Raw genomic sequence first — 22,138 nt, forward strand, 5'->3', positions numbered from 1 at the left:
ATTTAACAATCTGTTGCATCAAATAAATTTGGGTTCTTTAAAACAAAACTCTTTGTACAAAATTGCGAGCATGGAATGCCTGTGAATTTGTGTATAATAGAAATACATTTTATTTTCTCAAGGGAGTGATGATGAATATAGTGACGATGATGATATGAGCTGGAAAGTGAGACGTGCAGCTGCTAAATGTTTAGATGCTGTGGTTAGCACACGACATGAAATGCTTCCAGAATTCTACAAGACCGTGTCTCCTGCTTTAATAGCCAGATTCAAAGAGCGTGAGGAGAATGTAAAAGCGGATGTTTTCCATGCATATCTTTCTCTTTTAAAACAAACTCGACCTGTACAGAGTTGGCTGTGTGATCCTGATGCAATGGAACAAGGAGAAACACCTTTGACAATGCTTCAGAGTCAGGTTAGTTGTCAGGATTTTTTAAAATGTTGTGAATATGAGAGAAGGTCATGCTGATTAATCACTGTGCTCTGGGTTTATGCGGAAAGGGGGTGAAATCATTATTCGTCACCAGTTTCTTGTAGGGATGTAAAAGAGTAGTTGATTAATTGACTACCCGATAAGCCTAAACTGATAGAAGCAGCAAGGGGCAGGGAGCCAGTTTAAAGTCGTTTCCCCCCCCCCCCCCACCCCCAGCACCGTCTCTGCAATGCTGCTGGCCCCCCACCTGCTGACTTTATCAGAGGCAGTGGGGATGGTGAGGGGTATGGGAGGCTGCTGCAAAGCAACCTTGACCGTGGCGGGCCCAGGCTAGCCATGGACAGGAGCTGCTGGACCTGGTGTGAGCCGGGGCTGAGCAAGTCTAGCTCAGCCCTGGCTTGCGCCGGTCTGGGACACTGTGGCTTTGCATTTTAAATGTAAGAACCCCCTGGCTGAAGGACCAACCCCCACTGTACCTCTGCTGTTTAAATGTAGTAGGAACTGGGCTGCCTGTGCACCTGGCTCCTACTACATTTAAACTGCAGAGCCTTATGGACTCATCAAGTAGTTGATACAATTTGTTTCGACTCAATTTGTATCGACTACGCGATTAGTCAGTTACCCGCCTCTTAACATCCTGGGTTTCCTGTAGTTATATTCAGATTATGGATTCTGACTAACTCATCTAAGAGGGAGTGTAGGGTAAATTGCCTCAGATAACTGCAGGTTATCTGGAAACTGGAATTACTCATTGGACTTATAGGGAGTTTGTTTATTTTATAATTATTGGCTGTCCATTTCTAAAATTGTCTATAAACATAGTTATTATTTGCCCCATTTTATAAAACAAATCATTGTCTGTTGTCTGTTAAAACTGTTTAGATAAAATCAAAATAGGAGACAAATTCTCACAATAAAAAGAAGGCGATACTTGATCAGTAGAACACCTTTTACCCTCAGAATAGGCAGCAGTGACTAATAAATCATTTTCCATTGGGTAACTCTGTAATTAGTATTTCGGTTTCTAGAATTTGAGATAAAAGATTTGTGGAAAACATGTTTTGCTAAATCTGACCTTAATTTTTCAAATTAAAATTTCTGGGGTGGGGTAGTAAGTGATTTGAACATCTGAAACTTGGTCTTAAAGCAGTCAGTGCAGCTAGAAATATTGCTCTTGTGAAGAATCAAAGCCCAAAGAGACATTCTGTTTTCCATAATTTAGGATAACTCTGAAAAGGAAATGCTAATTGCCAAACTAGTTAATAGGTGTTTAATTATTACAGGTTCCCAACATAGTTAAAGCTTTGCACAAACAGATGAAGGAGAAGAGTGTGAAGACACGTCAGTGTTGTTTTAACATGCTAACTGAGCTGGTAAATGTTTTACCTGGAGCCCTAACACAACACATTCCTGTACTTGTGCCAGGTATGAAAAATGTATTAGTAAATCTGTTATAGGTTAACTGTGATGACTTCGACTTCTGACGTTTCTAACCCTTAAATCCTGATACTTAAGAAAAAGCTTTAAAGCATAGTTCTTAGTTAATAATATCACTCAGATGCAATTGGTAGATTAGCGTCTGTGTGAATCCACATGTATAGTTGAGGAATACTTTTATTTTGCCCACCCTATGAGCAACCAAAGAGCCAACACAGGATAAGGGATCCTCTGAAGGTAGGTAGTTTGTGTGGGTTTTTGAGTAGACTAAGGGATACAGCATTTGCCTGGGGATTGCAGGATGGTGGGTTCAAGCCCCACCTACCCTGGAAGTAGCTGAACAGCCAACACAGACTGAAGCAGGATAAAGGACCTACTGAAGGTAGGGAAGTAAAGTGGGATCTGCAGTGAACTCAGTGAGAGGGCATCCACCCTGGAGCACAGTAAAAAAACCAAAGTAAAAAGTCCTTGGCTTGTAAGCTTAGATTCATTTTGTCTAGTGTATTAACAAAATTGTTCACTAATTGTCTAATTGGAAGGCCAAATTCTGGCCACATTTCCACTTATGTGGAGCTAAATACTGCCCATTTTTCACCTTTTATCACCCATGCAAAATCTTTATCACTGGTTGTGGTGGGTGAGCCAAATAAAAGCTTTATTTTCAGATTTGTTGTAGAATTTATAGGGATGGTAGCCAGAAAATTCTTACTGATTAAACTAGATTAATTTTTATAGGAGCTACTGAGAAGCTACAAATATGCAATCTTTTGTATCGCTTACGTAATTCTTCAGTGTCTAATGACACTTTTTATAAAAGATTAAGTGTTAGTCTTTAGATTCAACTAAAAGTTGTAGCTTGTTTCAATCTCATGAAGTAACTAGAGATGTGAGTGCCAGATTTACATGTTTTTTAAATATGGTCATTTTGAGAAGTTGCATTCAGAGTTTCCTCTAACAGTTAAAAGAAAGACAGCACAAGCCATTAAATGGCCTATGTGTGCTGCCTGTGTAAAAGAAGTTTGGAATAAATAAAAGTGGCAAGCATTTCCTTCCAAAAAGTCTTTAAGAGCAGAAAATGTTAGCATGATTTAGCTGCATTGTTTAGACTTTTCATGACCCTTGATGTTAAAAATAAATATAGAAATAACAGAACCTCTTTTCTTTTACAGGGATCATTTTTTCACTGAATGACAAATCAAGTTCCTCTAATTTGAAGATTGATGCTTTGTCTTGTCTGTACGTGATACTGTGTAACCATTCTCCCCAAGTCTTCCATCCTCATGTTCAAGCACTGGTTCCTCCAGTTGTAGCTTGTGTTGGAGATCCTTTTTACAAGATAACATCAGAGGCACTTCTAGTTACACAGCAGCTTGTGAAGGTCATTCGTCCTTTAGACCAGCCTTCTTCCTTTGATGCCACACCTTACATCAAAGATTTGTTTACTTGCACCATCAAGAGACTGAAGGCTGCTGACATTGACCAGGAAGTAAAAGAGAGGGCAATCTCGTGTATGGGCCAGATCATCTGTAGCCTTGGTGATAATCTAGGCACTGACCTGCCTAGCACACTTCAGATCTTCCTAGAGAGACTAAAGAATGAGATCACTCGGCTAACTACAGTGAAAGCATTGACGCTGATTGCTGGCTCTCCTTTGAAGATAGATCTGAGACCAATCCTGGGTGAAGGAGTTCCTATCCTTGCGTCTTTCCTCAGAAAAAACCAGCGAGCTTTAAAATTGGGCACGCTTTCTGCTCTAGATATCTTAATTAAAAATTACAGTGACAGCTTGACAGCTGCCATGATTGATGCTGTCCTAGATGAGCTTCCACCTCTTATCAGTGAAAGTGATATGCATGTTTCACAGATGGCCATCAGTTTTCTGACTACATTGGCTAAAGTTTATCCTTCCTCCCTTTCAAAGATCAGTGGATCCATTCTTAATGAACTTATTGGCCTGGTGAGATCACCTTTATTGCAGGGTGGAGCACTTAGTGCTATGCTAGAATTTTTCCAAGCTCTGGTTGTGACTGGAACCAGTAACTTAGGATATATGGATTTATTACGCATGTTAACAGGACCAGTGTACTCACAGAGCACTGCACTTACTCACAAGCAGTCTTATTATTCCATTGCCAAATGTGTAGCTGCCCTTACACGAGCTTGCCCTAAAGAGGGACCAGCTGTGGTAGGTCAGTTCATTCAAGATGTCAAGAATTCAAGGTCTACAGATTCCATTCGACTTTTAGCTTTGCTGTCTCTTGGGGAAGTTGGGCATCATATTGACCTAAGTGGACAAATTGAGCTCAAGTCTGTAATACTAGAAGCTTTCTCCTCTCCTAGTGAGGAAGTCAAGTCCGCAGCATCTTATGCTCTAGGCAGTATTAGTGTTGGCAATCTTCCTGAATATCTACCATTTGTTTTACAAGAAATAACCAGTCAGCCTAAGAGGCAATACCTTCTTCTCCATTCCTTGAAAGAAATAATTAGTTCTGCATCAGTGGTAGGCCTCAAACCGTATGTTGAAAACATCTGGGCTTTACTGCTGAAACACTGTGAGTGTGCAGAAGAGGGTACCAGGAATGTTGTTGCTGAATGCTTGGGCAAGCTTACTTTAATAGACCCAGAGACTCTGCTGCCACGGCTCAAAGGATATTTGGCATCAGGTAGGCTGTTGTTCAGTGTGTGTATATATATAGACTCTCTGTTAAGAGAATTTTGTACTCCTGACATTGAGTATAGCTTAAACTCACTAGCTTGCACTTGAGTTTTATTGTGTGAAAAATCTCAAATTGTGGACTGTTTCCAGAGAATTTCAGCAAATGAAATTGTATTACTTCTTGACACCCGATATTACATATTTTGCATGGAGGTGTAAGAAAGACATTTAAATTTGCATGGTACATTTATAGAGCAGTAATATGAAATTTTTGTTAAAATATAATGTTCAGTTAGATTAGTGTTTTTCAAATAAGTATTTGAATGGCTTTTGTTTTTAGAATAACATTTTCCTTACATTGGAGGAAGTAGGTAGTGTCTAACATAAATTGTCTACATTTCACTTTGATATGAGAAACTAGCTTTTGAAATAATGCAGTGGTGTTTTATTAGTGAAGAGTTGTAATATACATATGTGAATAGTTTTAAAGGATATGGAAACAGAATTTTTTTTTCAAATGCAGTATACAAACAGTTTTGAGACACTAATCAAGAGACTTGTGAAATATGAGGATAAGGGATGAGGAATAAAGGAATGTAAATATGAGGACAAGGGCTCTTCACTATACATAGTTCAATACAGTAATTCTACCCCTAGGGTAATATTGATATAAAAAGTTATTTGCATTTGTTTAGAACATAGAATTCCTTTGTAGAACTACAGCTGGATCTATTTGGGATAAGTTTCCAATTAAGGCATTCATTATGTAATGTTGGTATGGAAGACCAATTTAATGTATTTCTAATTAACATTTAACATCCATCCTTGTTTAAAATGTAATAATGGAAAATCATGAACAAAACTTAACATCTTGCCAGCCAATCAGTAACATTTAATTCCTTTGAAAGCAGAATCAAGAAGTCTTTCTTAGGAAAATAGACATATTGTGGTGAGAAAAGAATGACTTATAATTTAATATAATTTAAATATATTTAAATTATTTAACAATTTGAATATTTTTTAACTAAAATGACATGTTTGGTATTAGGGTCATCATATGCTCGAAGTTCAGTGGTTACTGCGGTGAAGTTCACCATTTCTGATCATCCACAACCTATTGATCCACTATTAAAGAACTGCATAGGTAAGTTTCTTGTATGTTTTTAAAAATTAAAACTGGATTTCTATTCAACAATTTAATAGTCAAACATTTTTACCAGGTTTGCAGTGCAAAGAATCCATTTTAAAGAAATGGTTATCAAGTACAGGCAGTCCCCGACTTACGCGGATCCGACTTACGTCGGATCCGCACTTACGAACGGAGCTTTCTCGCCCCGGAAGTCGGGGCGAGAAAGCCCCGTTCGTAAGCTGCTCCGGTGCCCCTGGTCTGCTGGAGACCGTCTCCAGCAGACCAGGGGCACCGGGCGGGTTCCCGTGCTTCTGAGGCTTTGCCAGAGCAAAGCCTCAGAAGCGCAGGAACCGCTGCTGCTGCCCCTTGAGACCCAGTGCCTGTGGTCTGCTGGGGACGGTCCCCAGCAGACCACAGGCACCCGGACTGAAGCCGCAGCCGCGGGGGGGTCCCGCGCCTCTGAGGCTCTGCCGCTTTGACCGTCCCCAGCAGACCACAGACACCCAGACTGGAGCGGCAGCAGCGGCGGTTCCCCGCGCCTCTGAGGCTTTGCTCTGGCAAAGCCTCAGAGGCGCGGGACCCCCCCGCGGCTGCGGCTTCAGTCAGGGTGCCTGTGGTCTGCTGGGGACCGTCCCCAGCAGACCACAGGCACCCAGACTGAAGCCGCAGCCGTGGCGGGGTCCCTCGCCTCTGAGGCTTTGCCAGAGCAAAGCCTCAGAGGTGCGGCACCCCGCTGCCGCTGCGGCTCTGCTCCCCGTGTCCCTGGTCTGCTGGGGGGGGAGGGGGGGGCGCAGCTAGTGTGCTCCCCCCCCCCCAGCAGACCAGGCTTTTGTTTTGGACTCTGGGGCAGAGCAGCTGGGGCGCTGCCGATTGGTCCTGCAGCGCCCTTGGGCACTACTGGACCAACCCGGCAGCACCCCAGATGCTCTGCCCCAGGTCCTGATTCAGCCGCTGCTGGTCAGTTTCAGCAGCGGCTGAATCAGGACGTCTGGGGCAGAGCAGATGGGGTGCTGCTGGGTTGGTCCAGTAGCACCCCAGCTGCTCTGCCCCAGGCGTCCCCAAGTCAGCTTCTGCTGAAACTGACCAGCGCTGACTACAGGAAGCCCCAGGCAGAGTTGCTCTGCCCCGGGCTTCCTGGAATCAGCTGCTGATCAGTTTCAGCAGCAGCTGACTTGGGGACGCCTGGGGTTCTTAAGTTGATTCTGTATGTAAGTCAGAACTGGCGGTCAGTTTCAGCAGTGTCTGAATCTGGACGCCAGTTCCGACTTACATACAGATTCAACTTAAGAACAAACCTACAGTCCCTATCTTGTACGTAACCCGGGGACTGCCTGTACTTGAATTAGTCATTCACTGATGACAACTATTAGTGAGAACTGTTATTAAACTGTATACTGAAGCATACTGGATGCCATTAAGGAAATGGCAACTTTTCAATATAGACCCCTGAGGTTTCAAACATAATAGCAGTAATTTCCAGTTTACTAACCATTTACTTTTTTAAATGCTGAATTTATTTTCAAATGGCTAATTTTAAATGTGTATACACAGTCACACAATTCATTAAAAACTGAAAGATAGATTTCCAGTACATATTTTTATACATTATTTGAAAAAATGAATTATCTGTCAAAATGTGTTATTGATCCATAAATAACCAAATTACTTGGCACATCAGTACATCTTTAGAAGGCAAAACAAGCTTTGACTTGCCAAAAGACTTTCTGATCCTCAGGTCTCCTGTTGTTTCTGACCTTTCAGCATTTCAGTAGTCTTATCGAACTCACCAGAGAAAATTTATTGAATTTATTAAGTACATCATTTCCACAGATGCTTACTATCTGTATTAGATCTCAACCATTGCAGTCTTTACAAAATCACATATTTTTAAAGCAAATACAAACCTTTGTCTTAGTCTTATATTTCCTAGTGGGTTATTTTCTTATACTATACCACTGGGCTTTATTTTAGACTGTATCTGGAATAGGTATTGCAGTGTATCTTTATTACACTTATGCTTTATTACAGATTGAACCTCTCTAGTCTGGCACCCTCAGGACCTGACTGGTGCCGAACCAGAGAATTTGCCGAAACATGGGATGTCAATGTTGTCTAGCAGCATTACCAACATTTCCCCTGCTTACTGGGCTCTTAGACGACATTTAGGGGTAAATTAGAGCTAAATAACAGCACAGAACACTGGTGGCTGTAAACAAATTTTATGGGACTACAGGAGATTTGGCTACATCCATGATAAGTGGACATCCAGCTAACTAAAATGTTGCTGGACCAGAGAATGATGGACTACAGAGGTTCAACCTGTATCTCACTTCCTCAAGTGTTGGGAAAGCCTTTCATAAATTAAGCCATAGTTGAAAAATCTTAGTTAGTGTCTTTCTCTAAAATTAATGTGCTTACCTTCCACCTTTGAGTCTTTTCTTACAGCCTTATTTAATTTTTTCTCCCTTCCATTAGTGTTTGTTTTTCTTAAGTTTTCTTTGAGAACTGCACTCTTTGAGGTGAGCAGTTTCATTAGATTCTTTTTTTTCATTTACTATTCTTGTTGCTTCATGACATCCAGGCCGCTAGCATAGAAAAGTTTAGGGGCCTTCTTTCAGAATCAGGCAGTGTTATTCTTCCATAGGCCAGAAAAAATTCATAGATTCCAGGGCCAGAAGAATCATTGTGATTCCCATAGTCCAAGGTTTCTCAACCTATGGGTCGCCATTACATTTCAAAAGGATCACCAAGTGTCTCCCCAGGTGCATTCACACATTTGAAAAGGTCCACTGCTGGGCAGCTCTGCAGCTGGCTTAGTTTTAAAGAGCCATTCACCTGAAGTGGTACTCAACTTAATTGGTTTAACAGTCTTCAGGCAGTTAAACCAATCAATTGAATTGAATACCATTTCAGTGACTAGGGGAGGGGTGCCAGAGTAGGAGCTGGGACTGTGTTCAGGAGCCTGTGGGGAGAGGCTGGGACTGTGCTGGGGTCAAGGCCGGAAGGAGGCATGAGTGAGCTGGGCAGCTGCCCAGGGCACCAACTGCTGGGGGGCACCTGATGGCAGCTGTAAGGGGCGCGTGGTGTCACAGCTGCCATCAGGAGCTGTGCACCCGGCACCTGCTGCGCCGGCCCGCCCGCATCCCCGTGGCGCCAGCCAGCAGTTCCCTTTCCCCCACAGCCACGGGGCTCTACACTGCCCAGCGTGCACGACAGCCGGGCCAGACTGGGCTGTGCTTGCGCCGTGTGCCCTAGGGGCGGGTACCAGGTTGCACGCTAGTGGGCATACCCGGGCCGCGCATTCGCCGTGCGCCCTGGGGGTGGGCCTGTGCTCCCTAAGGGGGCCGCGCACCTTTGCCTGGGGCACCGGAATACCTCGGGCCGGCCCTGGCTGGGGGGGTTGATGCAGGCCCGGGGTAGAGGCTGGGACTGTTTGGTAGGAGGTGGGGGATTGGGTTGCAGCAGGAGGGCTGGAAGGTGCCTGGCTCTGGGGTAGGAGGAGCTATTTTAATAAATTTTGTGATCTGCATATATTTGCATATATGTAGCCGTGCTAAGTTGCAGCCCTTGGTATGTGCTGTGGGTAACCCATTAATTTAAGTTCAGGTGAAACTGTTCAGTAAAATACTACATTTTATTTGTTTTTGGTTTTTTTAATAATGTGTATTATGTTTCTAATATTTTTGTAACACCTGTGAGACTCCCAGGCCCTGACTCCCAGCCCCTGAGTGTGATGCTCTCTCTGTGTGTAACTCCCAGAGTGTGACTCCCAGCCCCTGAGTGAGTGTGCCCCCCAGACCTCTTACTGTGAGACTCCCACCCCCTCCAGCACCTGTGTGTGACTCCTTCAGCCCCTCAAGCCTCTGAGTGTGAGGTTTAAGCCGGAGGGACGGGGGAGAAGCGGTTTGGGGATGAGTGTCTTTCCCCCACCACAACTCAAATAAATGTAGAGTTATTATTTTAATAATGTATTTTCTATGAAATAACTACTATGAATATATAAACAGAAGGTGGTACAATTTTATATTCTTGCCTCAGGCGCAAAATTAGCTAGTTAGGTGCTGCCCCCCATTTTCCCTCCCCCATTTTTGAATTGCCTTGGGTCACCAAGTCTTCCTGAATTGTCAAAATAGGTCCCCATATGGAAGAGGTTGGGAACCGCTGCCCTAGTCTGACCACCTATACAACACAGGCTGTAGAACTTCCTAGACCGCATCTTTTAGAAATAAATACAGTCTTGATTTAAAAATGATCAGTGAAGGAGAATCCACCATAACCTGTGGTTAAATTGTTCCAATATTTAATTACTCTCACTTTTATGCCTTATTTCCTGAATTTGTCTAGTGATCTTACTGGCTCAGAGAGCTAGGAACCCATTTTTTGTGCTGTCAGTGAACTTCTAGCAATATTCCTCTCCCTTAGTCAGCCTTGATTCCTCTTTATTTTTTTTCCACAAAAAGAAACAGGGTATCTAATTTTGTTTTGTTTTTGCTTTTCACCCATCTTGTTTTATTTCCTTTTTTTTTACTGTGTTCCTTCATTGCGGCATCCCATAATACTTAATAAGGGGTATTGATGTGATCCTTTGTGCATTTATTCTGTCTAGGAAGTACTGTATGACTCCTCTCCTCAGGGTCTGGACAGTGGGGTGGGTAGTCTGTGGAGGTGTTTTTATCCTAGTATATGTTGAATATACTCCTTTTCATGGTAATTTAAAAGCAGTTAATGGATGATTCTGCAGTCCTAAGCTGTTTCAAAGTATACAAATTTTGTTTACAATGGCATACTCATGTATGTTTTAAGAAAATTGGAACAACATAATAAAGGGAGAGATAACAGTCTTCATGATTCTTTAATACAGTTATACAAGGCTTATCTTTCAACAATAAAAAATAATTTTTTTTAAAAAATTGGTATAAATACAGGTAAAACTCATGAAATTGATTTTTGCATAACAGAAAATTTGTTTCAACTTCATTATGCTAATATGTATGTAATATTTAATATTTAATAGGATACAGTTTTAATATCATGTCAAACTATAGAATTACACCTAGTTCTCACAATATTATGTAGTATTACAAACATATGCTTCCCTATTCCATGTGGAAGTTTGCCAGACCCTTTTCTGCCCCTTTCTCAAAGAAGATAAAAACCCTCCAGTTAATATTTCTTCTGTAAAAATAATGTGATTTTTATGGGTGTGTAATTCTTTTGAGTTCATAATGCCTGCTCAGTTTAAATATTTACGGTATAAAACTTTCTTTGGTTGGATGTGCCACTCAGATTGTGAGAGACCGTAGATTACGTATACATGTGTTATATACATTTTCTTATAATTCCTTGGCTTTTCATATTCAAATATGAATATTAGTTGGGATTTTCCCTGCCACCTTAGGAGGCTGTACATGCTTTCTGCAGTTGTGCCTGACATCACACATTATTCTAGGCTATTATGCTACCGTATAAAGTGAAACTTACTAAAATCTTTACAGTGGTATTACTTAATATTGCATAGTTTACAGTGATGCTGCTGAATTTAGCAATAACCGTTCCATCAAAAATAGTTTGCATAGTAAATGACCTCTCAGTTAAAATGTAAAAATAAATTCTATGTGGCAAAATACTTCCGGATTTCTGGAAGTACCAAATAGAAACATCTGTTGGTTAATGATTTCTTTACATATTTGTAGGTGATTTTCTAAAAACATTGGAAGACCCTGATCTCAATGTAAGGAGAGTCGCCCTAGTGACATTTAATTCAGCGGCACACAATAAACCATCACTAATAAGGGACCTTTTAGATACTGTGCTTCCTCATCTTTACAATGAAACAAAAGTCAGAAAGGAACTAATAAGAGAGGTAGGTAAACTTGGTGAGACTGCAAAATATTTTCATAAGCTTGAAGTTACATTTTAATAAAAACATCCCCTTCTTTTGTGTGTGTGTGTGTGTGTGTATACAGGTGGAAATGGGACCATTCAAGCATACAGTTGATGATGGGCTGGACATTAGAAAGGCAGCTTTTGAGTGCATGTATACTCTTTTAGACAGCTGTCTGGATAGGCTAGATATATTTGAATTCCTAAACCATGTTGAAGATGGTTTGAAGGATCATTATGACATTAAGGTAAATTACCTTGTATATTTGTGCTTTAAATTTGAGCATTCTCACCTAATTAATAATGCGAAATATTGGATAAACAGTGACTTTTAAAAGATTTTGCTGTGTCTTTGCTATGCAAATATTATTCTCTTGACTAGAAAGATGATATAAATAAAAATAGTTTTCAGGCAGTAAACATACAATGGGATGTATATGGAATCATATTTATAATAGGATGTTGCGGTTCTAAAACTCATTTTTATATTGAAGTACAATAAAGACCTTAAGTGTGCAGAACTTAATCACTTCTGAATTGATTTTCCCCATCTAGATGCTAACGTTTTTAATGTTGGTGAGACTGTCTACCCTTTGTCCAAGTGCAGTACTGCAGAGGTTGGATAGGCTTGTCGAACCCTTACGTGCCACATGTACAACAAAGGTACTGTCTTAAACTGACACTTATATTCTTGAGTAATACTTTGACCTTTTTTCTTGTATATTGAAATATTACAAACCTGAGACTTGATTAAGGATATTACTTTTTGAGAATGTGTCAATATGAATTGAATATGCTCTGTAGTTTTGGGCTGATAAGCCACAATAGGATTTACAGCTATAGATATTGTGCATGACTCAACTGCATTTTAAGGCAAGATGCCCGAAGTATAGGTTGGACCTCTCTGATCCAGCACCCACGGGAACTTACTGGTCCCAAATGAGGGGATTTGCTTGACATGGGGCGGTCCTTTCCCTTATGGCCTGTGTTTAATGCTGCCCCACTTCTAGGGCTCCAGCCTGGCCTTGCTGCTGCTGGGGGCAGAGCTCCCTGGCTGCCACCGGAGCTGGAGCCATGCGCTCTTTGGCAGTCACCGGGGCCAGAGTTGCGCGACGGGTTGAGAGCCCCTGGCTGCAGTTCCACAGCTGCTGGTGGCTCCACGCTATTGCCCAGTCACTGGGGCCAGATCTCCCTGAGGCACGGTCCCCCTCCTTTCACACGGGGCTCCTGGCTGTGTCACTCCCACCCCCATTGCACTCCTGCCCCACACCCAGACTCCCTTTTCCTGGGTTCTGTGGTCCTGTCTGACCATGGATGTTACCAGACCAGAAAGTCCTGTTTAAGAAAGGTACAACTTGTAGAAGCTTCACTCATGCAAAGTACACCAGTAGTCTGTTTATACCCTAACATGGTTGAGTTAGAATGGCTTTTTAATTTTAAATGTTGATCAGAAATAATTTGAGAGTGGGAGACTCATGCAAGGCATATTATAAAAATACACCCTAATAAAATTATAAAAAAGATAGAAAAATCTCTTTTCTAATCTGAATACACTTGTTTACTTTTTCTGGGGCTTTTTTTGTTTGTTTTTTCAATTATTTGGATTATTTGGTTTCCTCTTTGTCTTTCAGAAGCCTGGCTACCATATAAACAACTTGAAAACTCAGTTTTTTTTGTAGAAACTGAATGTGGAATATTGGGTAGTTTTGTTCTTAATTTTTTACAACAGAGGTTCAAAAGTTGTGGGAAACTTACAGCTTTCTTCTGAAGGGGGAAATAGGCAGTTTGAAGTGAGAACAACAATTTAAGATGATGCTTTACTTCCGCCTTACTTAAATGTTTGTTTGTTCGGGTAGGGACCATCTTTTGGGTTTGTGCTTACATAGCACCTAGTACAATGGGTTTGTGGTCCATGACTAGAGTTCCTAACATACGGTAAAACAAATAATTATCTTCCACCATCATATCTCCTACCCAATTTTTTGTTTGTTTTATTTTCCATTATTAATCTACTTCTTATTTCACTTGATTGATTTAAAGGGTTTAACTGATAAGAATATGGTTAGTATGTCCATTGTTCTATTCTAATTTGTGCTTCTGCAGTTCATCTAGTAATTTTATAATGTTGTTACTGATCATACTAAATTGAACTAGTTTGACTATTGTTAGCTTTGACCCCCTGTGTAATGCTTTGTTAATTTGTGTGTGTGTGGGGGGGGGGGGGAGACTGGTTTTGCTTAATCTGCAGTTTTAGGCTGTTTTTAATTACGGCTGCTAAACATCAGCTGCACTAAACTGTCCAGTGACCTGTGGTGACCTTTATATTCTTTTAATCCTAAAGAAAAATACTTAGTTCAGTATAAACTATTTCCACTGCCTGTCAAATTATAGTGGCAATCTGGAAAGAAAGATACCTTACATCGACTAATTTAAGAAGAACTCAGTTTTAAATATAAACTTCCTAAATATACTACTTTTTCTACAGGTAAAGGCAAACTCAGTGAAACAGGAATTTGAAAAACAAGATGAACTGAAGCGGTCTGCCATGAGGGCAGTAGCAGCCCTTCTAACAATTCCAGAAGCAGAGAAGAGTCCGTTAATGAGTGAATTTCAGTCACAGATAAGCTCTAACCCTGAGCTGGCGGCCATCTTTGAAAGTATCCAGAAAGATTCATCATCCACTAACTTAGAATCAATGGACACTAGTTAGATGTTTGTTCAAAATGGGGACCATTACGTTGAACCATATGATGCACTGAATTGACAGGTTAAGAATAAGAAACAGAAAAATATCTAATATTCACATTGTTCCACTTTATTTACCTTTATGGAGACAGTTGGCTTTTCCCCATTGTTGTTTTTCTAGCATTTATTGCAGAAATATGTATTTCCATGATCCAGAAGTTGTAAACCACTCATGCTTTAGTGGATTTGGCCACATTTGAAATGGAAATAAAAGGTTTAAAAAATATGGTGTATGGAAATAGGTTCCAACATCCATTTGCCCTGTAATGTTTAGGATTAAAATGTTAAATTTTGTGCCCATGATTTTTTTTTGTTTAATTTTTCTTCTTTCTGTAAAAACAAACCACCATGTTTTTGTATAACTTTTATTCTTTTGTGTTTCAGCTACATAAATTGATTTGGCTGGCCGATAAGAAATTCTTTTGTGTAAGATTTATTATATTGCAGAGGGGAAGGGCACAGTTTAAAAAGTGCAGACATAAATAAATGTCATTTTTAAAGGTGTGGGGATTAGAAAATTAATATCCCTGTTGTGCATACTAACTTTGCATGAGCAAGTTTACAAATATATATTGTCTGTAAAACAGCACGTGCAGTTTATTCATAGTACATGTTAAAATAATACTGTATTAGTGTAATTTTCAGGTATTTATTTTTACATAGAAAATACATTCTTAAAGGAAAGGGAGAGGGTTAAATTTTAATCTGGTTTTCTAAGTGCAGGTGTGGTGAACTACAGGTATTCTTACAGTGAAAGTAATCTTATTCACTAAATTGATGTTTCCCAATGTGGAGGATGGATCCTACAGGAAGTAGGAGTTTGGGATCGTTGGGCAGAGAATAGTAGGTGGGAGAAAACTGCATAACTGTGGACCCAGCTGACTCTGTTTTATAAATGTGTGCTGGGGGGGTGGCTTCTTGAAAGACCCCTGCTGCCTTTCTGCAAATAATGTGTTGTGTTGCTGCCAAGAAACTCTTCTCCATTAGTGGCCGGAAGGAATGGTATAGCACATGGGTTTTGGCCACATTGAACTAGCTAATATCTCAAGCATCTGGTGAGTGGGAAATGGAGCAGTCATGAAATTAGACCATATTGGAAAACTAAATAGCAAAAAGATATGCAAGAGAAAAAGTAGGAATAATTTTGTCCTACAACTGTGCCAGTGCCCGGTGAAAGGGGACACTCCAGTGGTGGAAGTTTGCCTAGCAGTTCATTGGAAATAGCTACATTAGAAAAGGTTGGAGTCCGACTGCCTTAAACTGATTAATGTAAAATTCCAATCTCTGTTTCAGGTTTTTCTCTAGTTTCACTTTGCTTGATAATATTTCAGCATTTAGAAATAGGTGTGGCAGTATTTGACATCAACAGTGTGACATGCCTTGATTCTTATAGACCTAATTATAGCACACTTTATCGAAGAAGTCTGAGGTGCTTAGTAGGTTGTCAGGATTTGTTAGCTAAGAGAGGTGAAATGTTTAATTTTATTCGCCCTTTTTTTTTAAACCTTGGCCTTTGACTTTAAGAGGACCTATAATGAGAAGAAAAGCGTACATGCACTCATGCAGTAAGTACAATTTCAAATAATAGTGCAGAAGTATCATTTGATGCTATAGCTTCTCATCTGTCCTCAAAATCTTCATGCTTACATAACTGGAAGTTGACTTTTTGAAATGGAGATCAGTGACATCTCCTTAAACTGTGCCAGCATATTTAAAGGTAATGGCAGGGGAATAATCAAGGCAAAAAGTAGTGATGCCTGGTTTTAGTAAGAAATTACATGTTTGGAAAATGCATCTTTGAATTATTGGAACCCTGAATTGAGTATTTCCTCTGCAGTGTACCTTATCTGTTTTAACAATTGTATTAGTTAAGAATGTGTTGTGTTGTGTAGTTACGGTGAAATACTAGGATCTTATGTTTTCTGACGTGTTCTCACAATAAGGGTGCATCTACAAAGCAGCATTATTTTGGAATAATCTCCATTATTCCGAAATAATGCGAGTTGTCTACACAGCAATTCCGTTATTTCTAAATAAATTTGAAATAACGGACAACTTATTCCGACTTTTGTAAACCTCATTGCACAAGGAATAACATCTATTCCGAAATAGCTGTTTTGGAATAGCAGTAGTGTGGACGCTCCACTGTTGCTGTTTTGAAATAAGTCCTCCCGAGGGCCATTCAGAGTAATTACTTCCCAGTGCCTCCTGCGGCTCTAGATTGAGGTAGCATGTCCACATTAGAGAAGCCTGCCTTGGACTAATTTTGGGGCTTCTCTATAGTATAGTTGTGCTATTTCAGAGTATTTCTTCTGGATTAGTTTATTTCAAAATAAGTGTGCAGTGTAGATGTACCCTAAGTGAAAGAGGTTTACGGAGTTAGACATAGGAAAGGAATCCAATCTAGAAAATTAATTCATAAGCTTGGTGTAAAGGAAGGTGAAATAGTATATTTAAATTCAAGTATAATGAAGAGTATATTTAAATTCAAGTATAATGTCTTTGGAGAAATTAGTACACTACCTTTTAGGCACTGTTACAAGGTATCTGATATTATGGTTACTCAAACTGACTTGGTTTTCTTGTTCTATGCTAAATTGAAATACAGTAAGCTCCAGGCCTAAACAGGAGCTTCACATTCTGCTTGGTTACACTTTTGTGAGATGCAGAGTTTCGAGGCCAAACATTAAAAGATTTGAATGAAAGCATAGCACATTAAGCTCAACAGACAGAATACGATCCACTCTTTCCACTTTGAGCATTGACCTGGCAGGTAGGTGAGGAAGAGAGTACTAAATTTTCTTATGCAGAAGTAAATTTGTATAGGGCAAAACTACAGAAATAGTAAAATTTCTGAATAGTAATTACAAAGAAACTCATTTACTTTTACATTAAAGCAGGAAACCACTAGATCAGATTTTAAACTGTATTTAGGTGCCTAAAGATGCAAACAGGCATCTTAGTGGGGCTTACAAAAATGCCTGTTTGCACATTTGGCACCTCAGTATTTTTTTTTAAATCTCTCCCTACCCTCGTCCTCCTTTCCTAGCATAGTTTATGATGCAGACAGTGATGTGCTATATGAAAGGATGGTATAGTAGTTTTTCAAACTTTAAGGTAAGTATTTGACAACCACTGTTTAAAAAAAAAAAATTAAGTACGCTTGAACCTCGGTATTCCCGGTATCCCTAATCCAGAAGCACCTGTGGTATGGAGGAGGAAGCAGCTCTGTGCTTCTGCTTCCTCAGATGTGCTTCCCCTGCGGGAGCAGCAAAAAACAGTGCCTGGGAGCAGCATGGGAGCATGTGCCCTCAGGAGTGGGGTGCCAGGTAAGCACTCCACCCTCATGCCCCTTACACCAGACTCCTCAGTGCCCTTCCTGGCCCCACAAAATCAGCATACTCTGTTTTCCAGGATTTCCAGATTAAAAAGGTTCAAGTGTAATTTACAACTCTGAAACTTTATGCTCACTTTATTCTTATTGGCATGTTCTCCTTCAGGTTCTTCAGACTTGTTTCCTGCTAGGAAATATCAGTAGAATAGCAACTGTTGCTGAATTACCCATGCCATTCAGTTTCAGATATTGAAACAGTGGTGAGTATAAAATCTTCTGAAAAAGTTTTCATTCTTAGGCTTACCTACACTGGTACTTTGATCATTGGAACTTTTTGTTGCTCAGAAGTCTGAATAAACAAAATTAACAAAAGTTTCAATGATGAAAAACAGTGGTCTTGGACAGTGCTTCATTAGTGGGAGCTGTGCCTCCCTGTGATGAACCTACTGCTCCCATTGCAAGTGGTTTTATTTTATCACTGGGAGAGCTCTCTCCCAGCGATAATGGCTACATTGTGTACCTTACAATGGCATGCTACAACAGCATAGCCTCGTTGTAAGGTGCGCAGTGTAGACATAGCTGTTTGTACTTACTATAGCAGCGCACAAGGATAGCACAGCTCTGTGAACACTATTCATTATTCAACTGCTGCAAAGCCTTCAGCAGGAATATTGGGATGCAGATTTTTTTAATAAACAATTAAAAGCATGGTTCTCTAACGTGACTATTAAAAATGTCACCTTCCTCTTCAACAGCTCTGCTCCTTGTGTGTATTAAGTCACTTTTTTTGTTTCAGCAATAGGTTTAGGATTCCTTTTGGTTCTGCTATCACTGTAGAGCCAGTGTGTTTAAGAGCTGGATACTTCTACTAAGTTTGCATCAATGGTTTGCTAAATTCCATGTTAAAACTGTGCAGACTCATGGAAGATCATGGGATCTCACAAGTATAACTGTGAGGACTTTATTTACCTGCAGAACTTCTATTACTGGTGATATGAGAATTAAAAAACCCTGTTTCACTGTTAGAATGCAGATTATTTGCAGGGCTGGAAATGAAGAAAAATCTCATTTTAATTTCTCACCCGAACACTTGATATGAAGAAGCCTGAATGAAGAAACTTGAAACTATAGTGCCCTTTTTAATTACTTTCCAGAACATAATCTTCTATTGAGTAACTTTTACTAACCAGTTAAAAATATTTTGTTTTAAAGTAGGTTTTCTTTTCTCACATCACTTCTAATAAAAGTTCATTGGACCAAATAAGATCCTTAGTTATATCTGTACAATCTTATCTGTGAATTTGCACATGTGCAATTGTCTGGAATTTACTGAAGTAATATACAAATAGTAATAGAAGTTGTGAAGAGGCCTACCACTAGTAAAAATTTCTGCTTGAACTGCTTTTTGTCTTCAAAATGAGATTATCTCAAATGGAAAATATTTGTTCAATAACCTCTAGTCTTATGTAGAAATAAACTGTTACATCTGACAATGGGGTCCTTTTTGCAATATAAATTGAAACATAAACATTCAGTGCCACATTTTAGTTTTCCTCCCAAAAAGGTTGAACAAAGAATAACATCCAATATGCAAGAGTTTACAAAATCAAAATAATTTCACTGAGCAACTGTAATAGAGAAACTGTTAAAACTATTGATGTTCTACATACTGAGATTCCTATTAGGCAAGGATGCTGAGTCTTGGGTGCTAAGTCCTTTATCTTCCAGGCCCAGGTGCATAAGCTCTCACTTTTTCTGTTTTGATTTGAAAAGTCCTCTACCCCTTAAAATTCCTGTTAGTGTACTAGCCTTACTGTGTGTCGGACAAATAATTGCTTCCTGTTTAAACCAGGCTCCCCTCATGTCTAGAACCTGTAAGCCTGCCTCCTCTCTTTTTGACTAGCTCAAAACACTTAGGCTACGTCTACACTGGCAGCTTCTTACGCCAGAACTCTTTTGCGGAAGAGTTCTTGTGCAAAAACTCTTCCAGAAGAAAGCGTCTACACTGGCATGTGCTTTTGCGCAAGAGCATCCATGCCAGTGTAGATGCTCTCTTTCATAAGAAAGCTCTGATGGCCATTTTAACCCTAGGGCTTTCTTGCACAAGACATTCATGTTGCCTGTCTACACTGGCCTCTTACGCAAGAACAGTTGCGCAAAAGGGCTTATTCCTGTGCTGGAGCGTCAGAGTTCTGGCGCAAGAAGCCCTGATTTCGTACATTACAATGTCAGCTTACTTGCGCAAGAACATGCGGCCAGTGTAGAGAGGCAGCAAGTTTTTGCGCAAGAGCAGCTGCTTTTGCACAAGATCGTGCCAGTGTAGACTCAGCCTTAGACTTTTATTTTAATTTGATAAAAGGTCGTCTGATGTTGCTTTGGAAATGAGTATAAATGTAATTCATACTCTTACACTATTGGAGCAGTGTAAAGGAACTGCAGAGTGAATGGTAATCAGGTCCCTAAATATCTTGTGTTAGTAAAAAGGTAATAGTTTACAGGGTCTGGTGTAGATAAACCCTTGTATAAGTTAAAATTTATGCTTCATAGGGAAAGAACTTCTATTTCTGTCTACTGTGCTAACTGAAATTCTTCTTTAAGGAGTGTCCCCGTAGGTGCTCCACCACTGTGCCCACCAGTCAGAGATTCTTGGTAGCAGAGTTCCCCCAGTTGGTTGTGCGTGGTAAGGCTCAGGTGCCTGGAGTGTGTAATGTGCATGTGTGGCCAGCCGCCTTCTTAGTTCTTCTCTGTCCTCCGCCTGCTCCGGTCGCTGTTCAGCAGCTGCCCTCACACATTCATCTTTCTCATCTTCACTAACAAAAATTTCTTCTCTCATTCACCTAGTTTCTTCTTATTATTCAACTTATTCAGTTATTTCTTTATTTTCTGTTTTTTAAAAAAAGTTTCCTGTCAGGCTGCATTCTTCACCACGTCCTGCGACTCCGCTTGTATAGTGGCAGCCCTTGTTGTGGTGCATTACCTGGGACATGCCTGGCTTGCCTGGGTTTAAAAGGTGCTTGGACTTGGTCTGTCCATATCTGTAGGAGACGGACACTCTCTCTGCATCCGCTGCCTGGGTGAAGACCACGATATAGAGCTGTCACCAATGCCAGAAACTGACTAAGTGCACAAGGAGAGCTTCAGCTCCGCATATTACAAGTGGAGAAAGCATTGAAACCCCCTCAAACTCTACTTCAAACTTGCCCCTCAAGCAGAGTCCACAGGGGACGGACATTGGTGAAAGGGCTATTCCTTCAAGCCCCATCACCCAGGGAAGATCTCCCTCAGCGAGGAAGAAGGCTTATAATTCCTCGGGGTCTACGTCCCCAACCACCAAACGGTCGAGCAAACAGCCTGATACTGCTGCCTCCATGCTACCAGGAGAGGCAATTAAAAAAACTGCTGCTAGCTCCCATAAAAGCCGGGAGTACAAGCAGAGAGTGCTCACCTCCTCAGAGAGCCGTACAGCGAGGCACAGTGATCAAGCCTTTACTCCAGCTAAAACGCCGACTGGAAAAAAGTGGCCGCTGTCAGCACTGCATTAAGTGCCAGCACCGTCAGCAGCACACACACAGTGTGCAGACAAGCCAGTACCAGCTAAACGATCAAAAGGGCTACCATGCTCCCGATGGCTTATCCGCTACCGGCCCCTCACATTGCTGCGCTGCCGATAGCTCCACCTCCCTTCATGCCACAGTAAATCACAATAGCTGAGCTCTCAGTAGTTTCGGTGCTGAGAACCCGCCTCTTCAGCACCTTGGATAGATCAAAAATTCCACTCTCGGGTACTCCTGCAATTATGTTAACACAGTTTAGTGACTCTGAGGGGGAAGATCTGTCCCAACCTCGAGTGGCCAAGACATCCACCTAAACCAATACAGACCCAGCAGTGGCAACAGCAGTGGATACCACCACTTATGCTGCCAGGACCTGTGGGCTCTGTTCAGACAGCAAACCCCTTCCCAACTGGGCGCCAGTACCATTCGTCCGCCAGACCTCACTCTGCCAGCCTAAACTCGTCAGACAGGTCCGAATTTTCTGAATTGGAAGACGAGATGGATACTATGGGGGTGGAGCAACTCTCATGCTCCTCCCTACCTATGTACTCTTCTCTATCCTCCATGGCAGACACAATCACGCCCCCATTGCTTATGACTTCCGGAGACGATTTCAAGACCTTTCAAGAACTGTTGAAGAGACTAACAGACAAACTGGAAATATCCCTCTCCACAACTCCTCACACAACACAAACTAACTAATATTCTTTATGCTTCAGTGTAAGCGAGGTCTCAATACCCAGGAATGTAGCATTGATGGATCCAGCTAAGCTCCTCCGGATGACCCCAGCAACCATCCCACCTATATCAAAGAAGCTGGATCGAAAATACTACATCGCCTCAAAGGGTGCAGAATTTCTTTTCGCTCACCCTTTGCCAGGCTCTCTAGTAGTAGAGGCCACTAACCAGAGGGGTAAACCTCAGACTATGCCATCAACCTCATATGACAAGGATTGGAAGAGGCTTG

The 22,138-nt window shown here is 40.9% G+C and overlaps 1 protein-coding gene across 1 annotated transcript in view; it reads left to right on the plus strand.

The window, feature by feature from the left end:
• The window catches only part of CAND1 (cullin associated and neddylation dissociated 1), a 57,747-nt gene extending 38,637 nt beyond the window's left edge, over positions 1 to 19,110 (plus strand). The window contains exons 8-15 of the mRNA XM_075931364.2: positions 123 to 415; positions 1,717 to 1,858; positions 3,040 to 4,533; positions 5,575 to 5,670; positions 11,349 to 11,518; positions 11,622 to 11,786; positions 12,094 to 12,201; positions 14,024 to 19,110. Of these exons, the coding sequence (XP_075787479.1) occupies positions 123 to 415; positions 1,717 to 1,858; positions 3,040 to 4,533; positions 5,575 to 5,670; positions 11,349 to 11,518; positions 11,622 to 11,786; positions 12,094 to 12,201; positions 14,024 to 14,248 (2,693 nt within the window). The 3' untranslated portion in view covers positions 14,249 to 19,110. The remainder of the gene's footprint in view (positions 1 to 122; positions 416 to 1,716; positions 1,859 to 3,039; positions 4,534 to 5,574; positions 5,671 to 11,348; positions 11,519 to 11,621; positions 11,787 to 12,093; positions 12,202 to 14,023) is intronic.
• Positions 19,111 to 22,138: the final 3,028 nt, after the last annotated feature.

This window comes from Pelodiscus sinensis, chromosome 1, assembly GCF_052426305.1.
Source record: "Pelodiscus sinensis isolate ZL-2025 chromosome 1, ASM5242630v1, whole genome shotgun sequence".
Taxonomy (NCBI): domain Eukaryota; kingdom Metazoa; phylum Chordata; order Testudines; family Trionychidae; genus Pelodiscus; species Pelodiscus sinensis.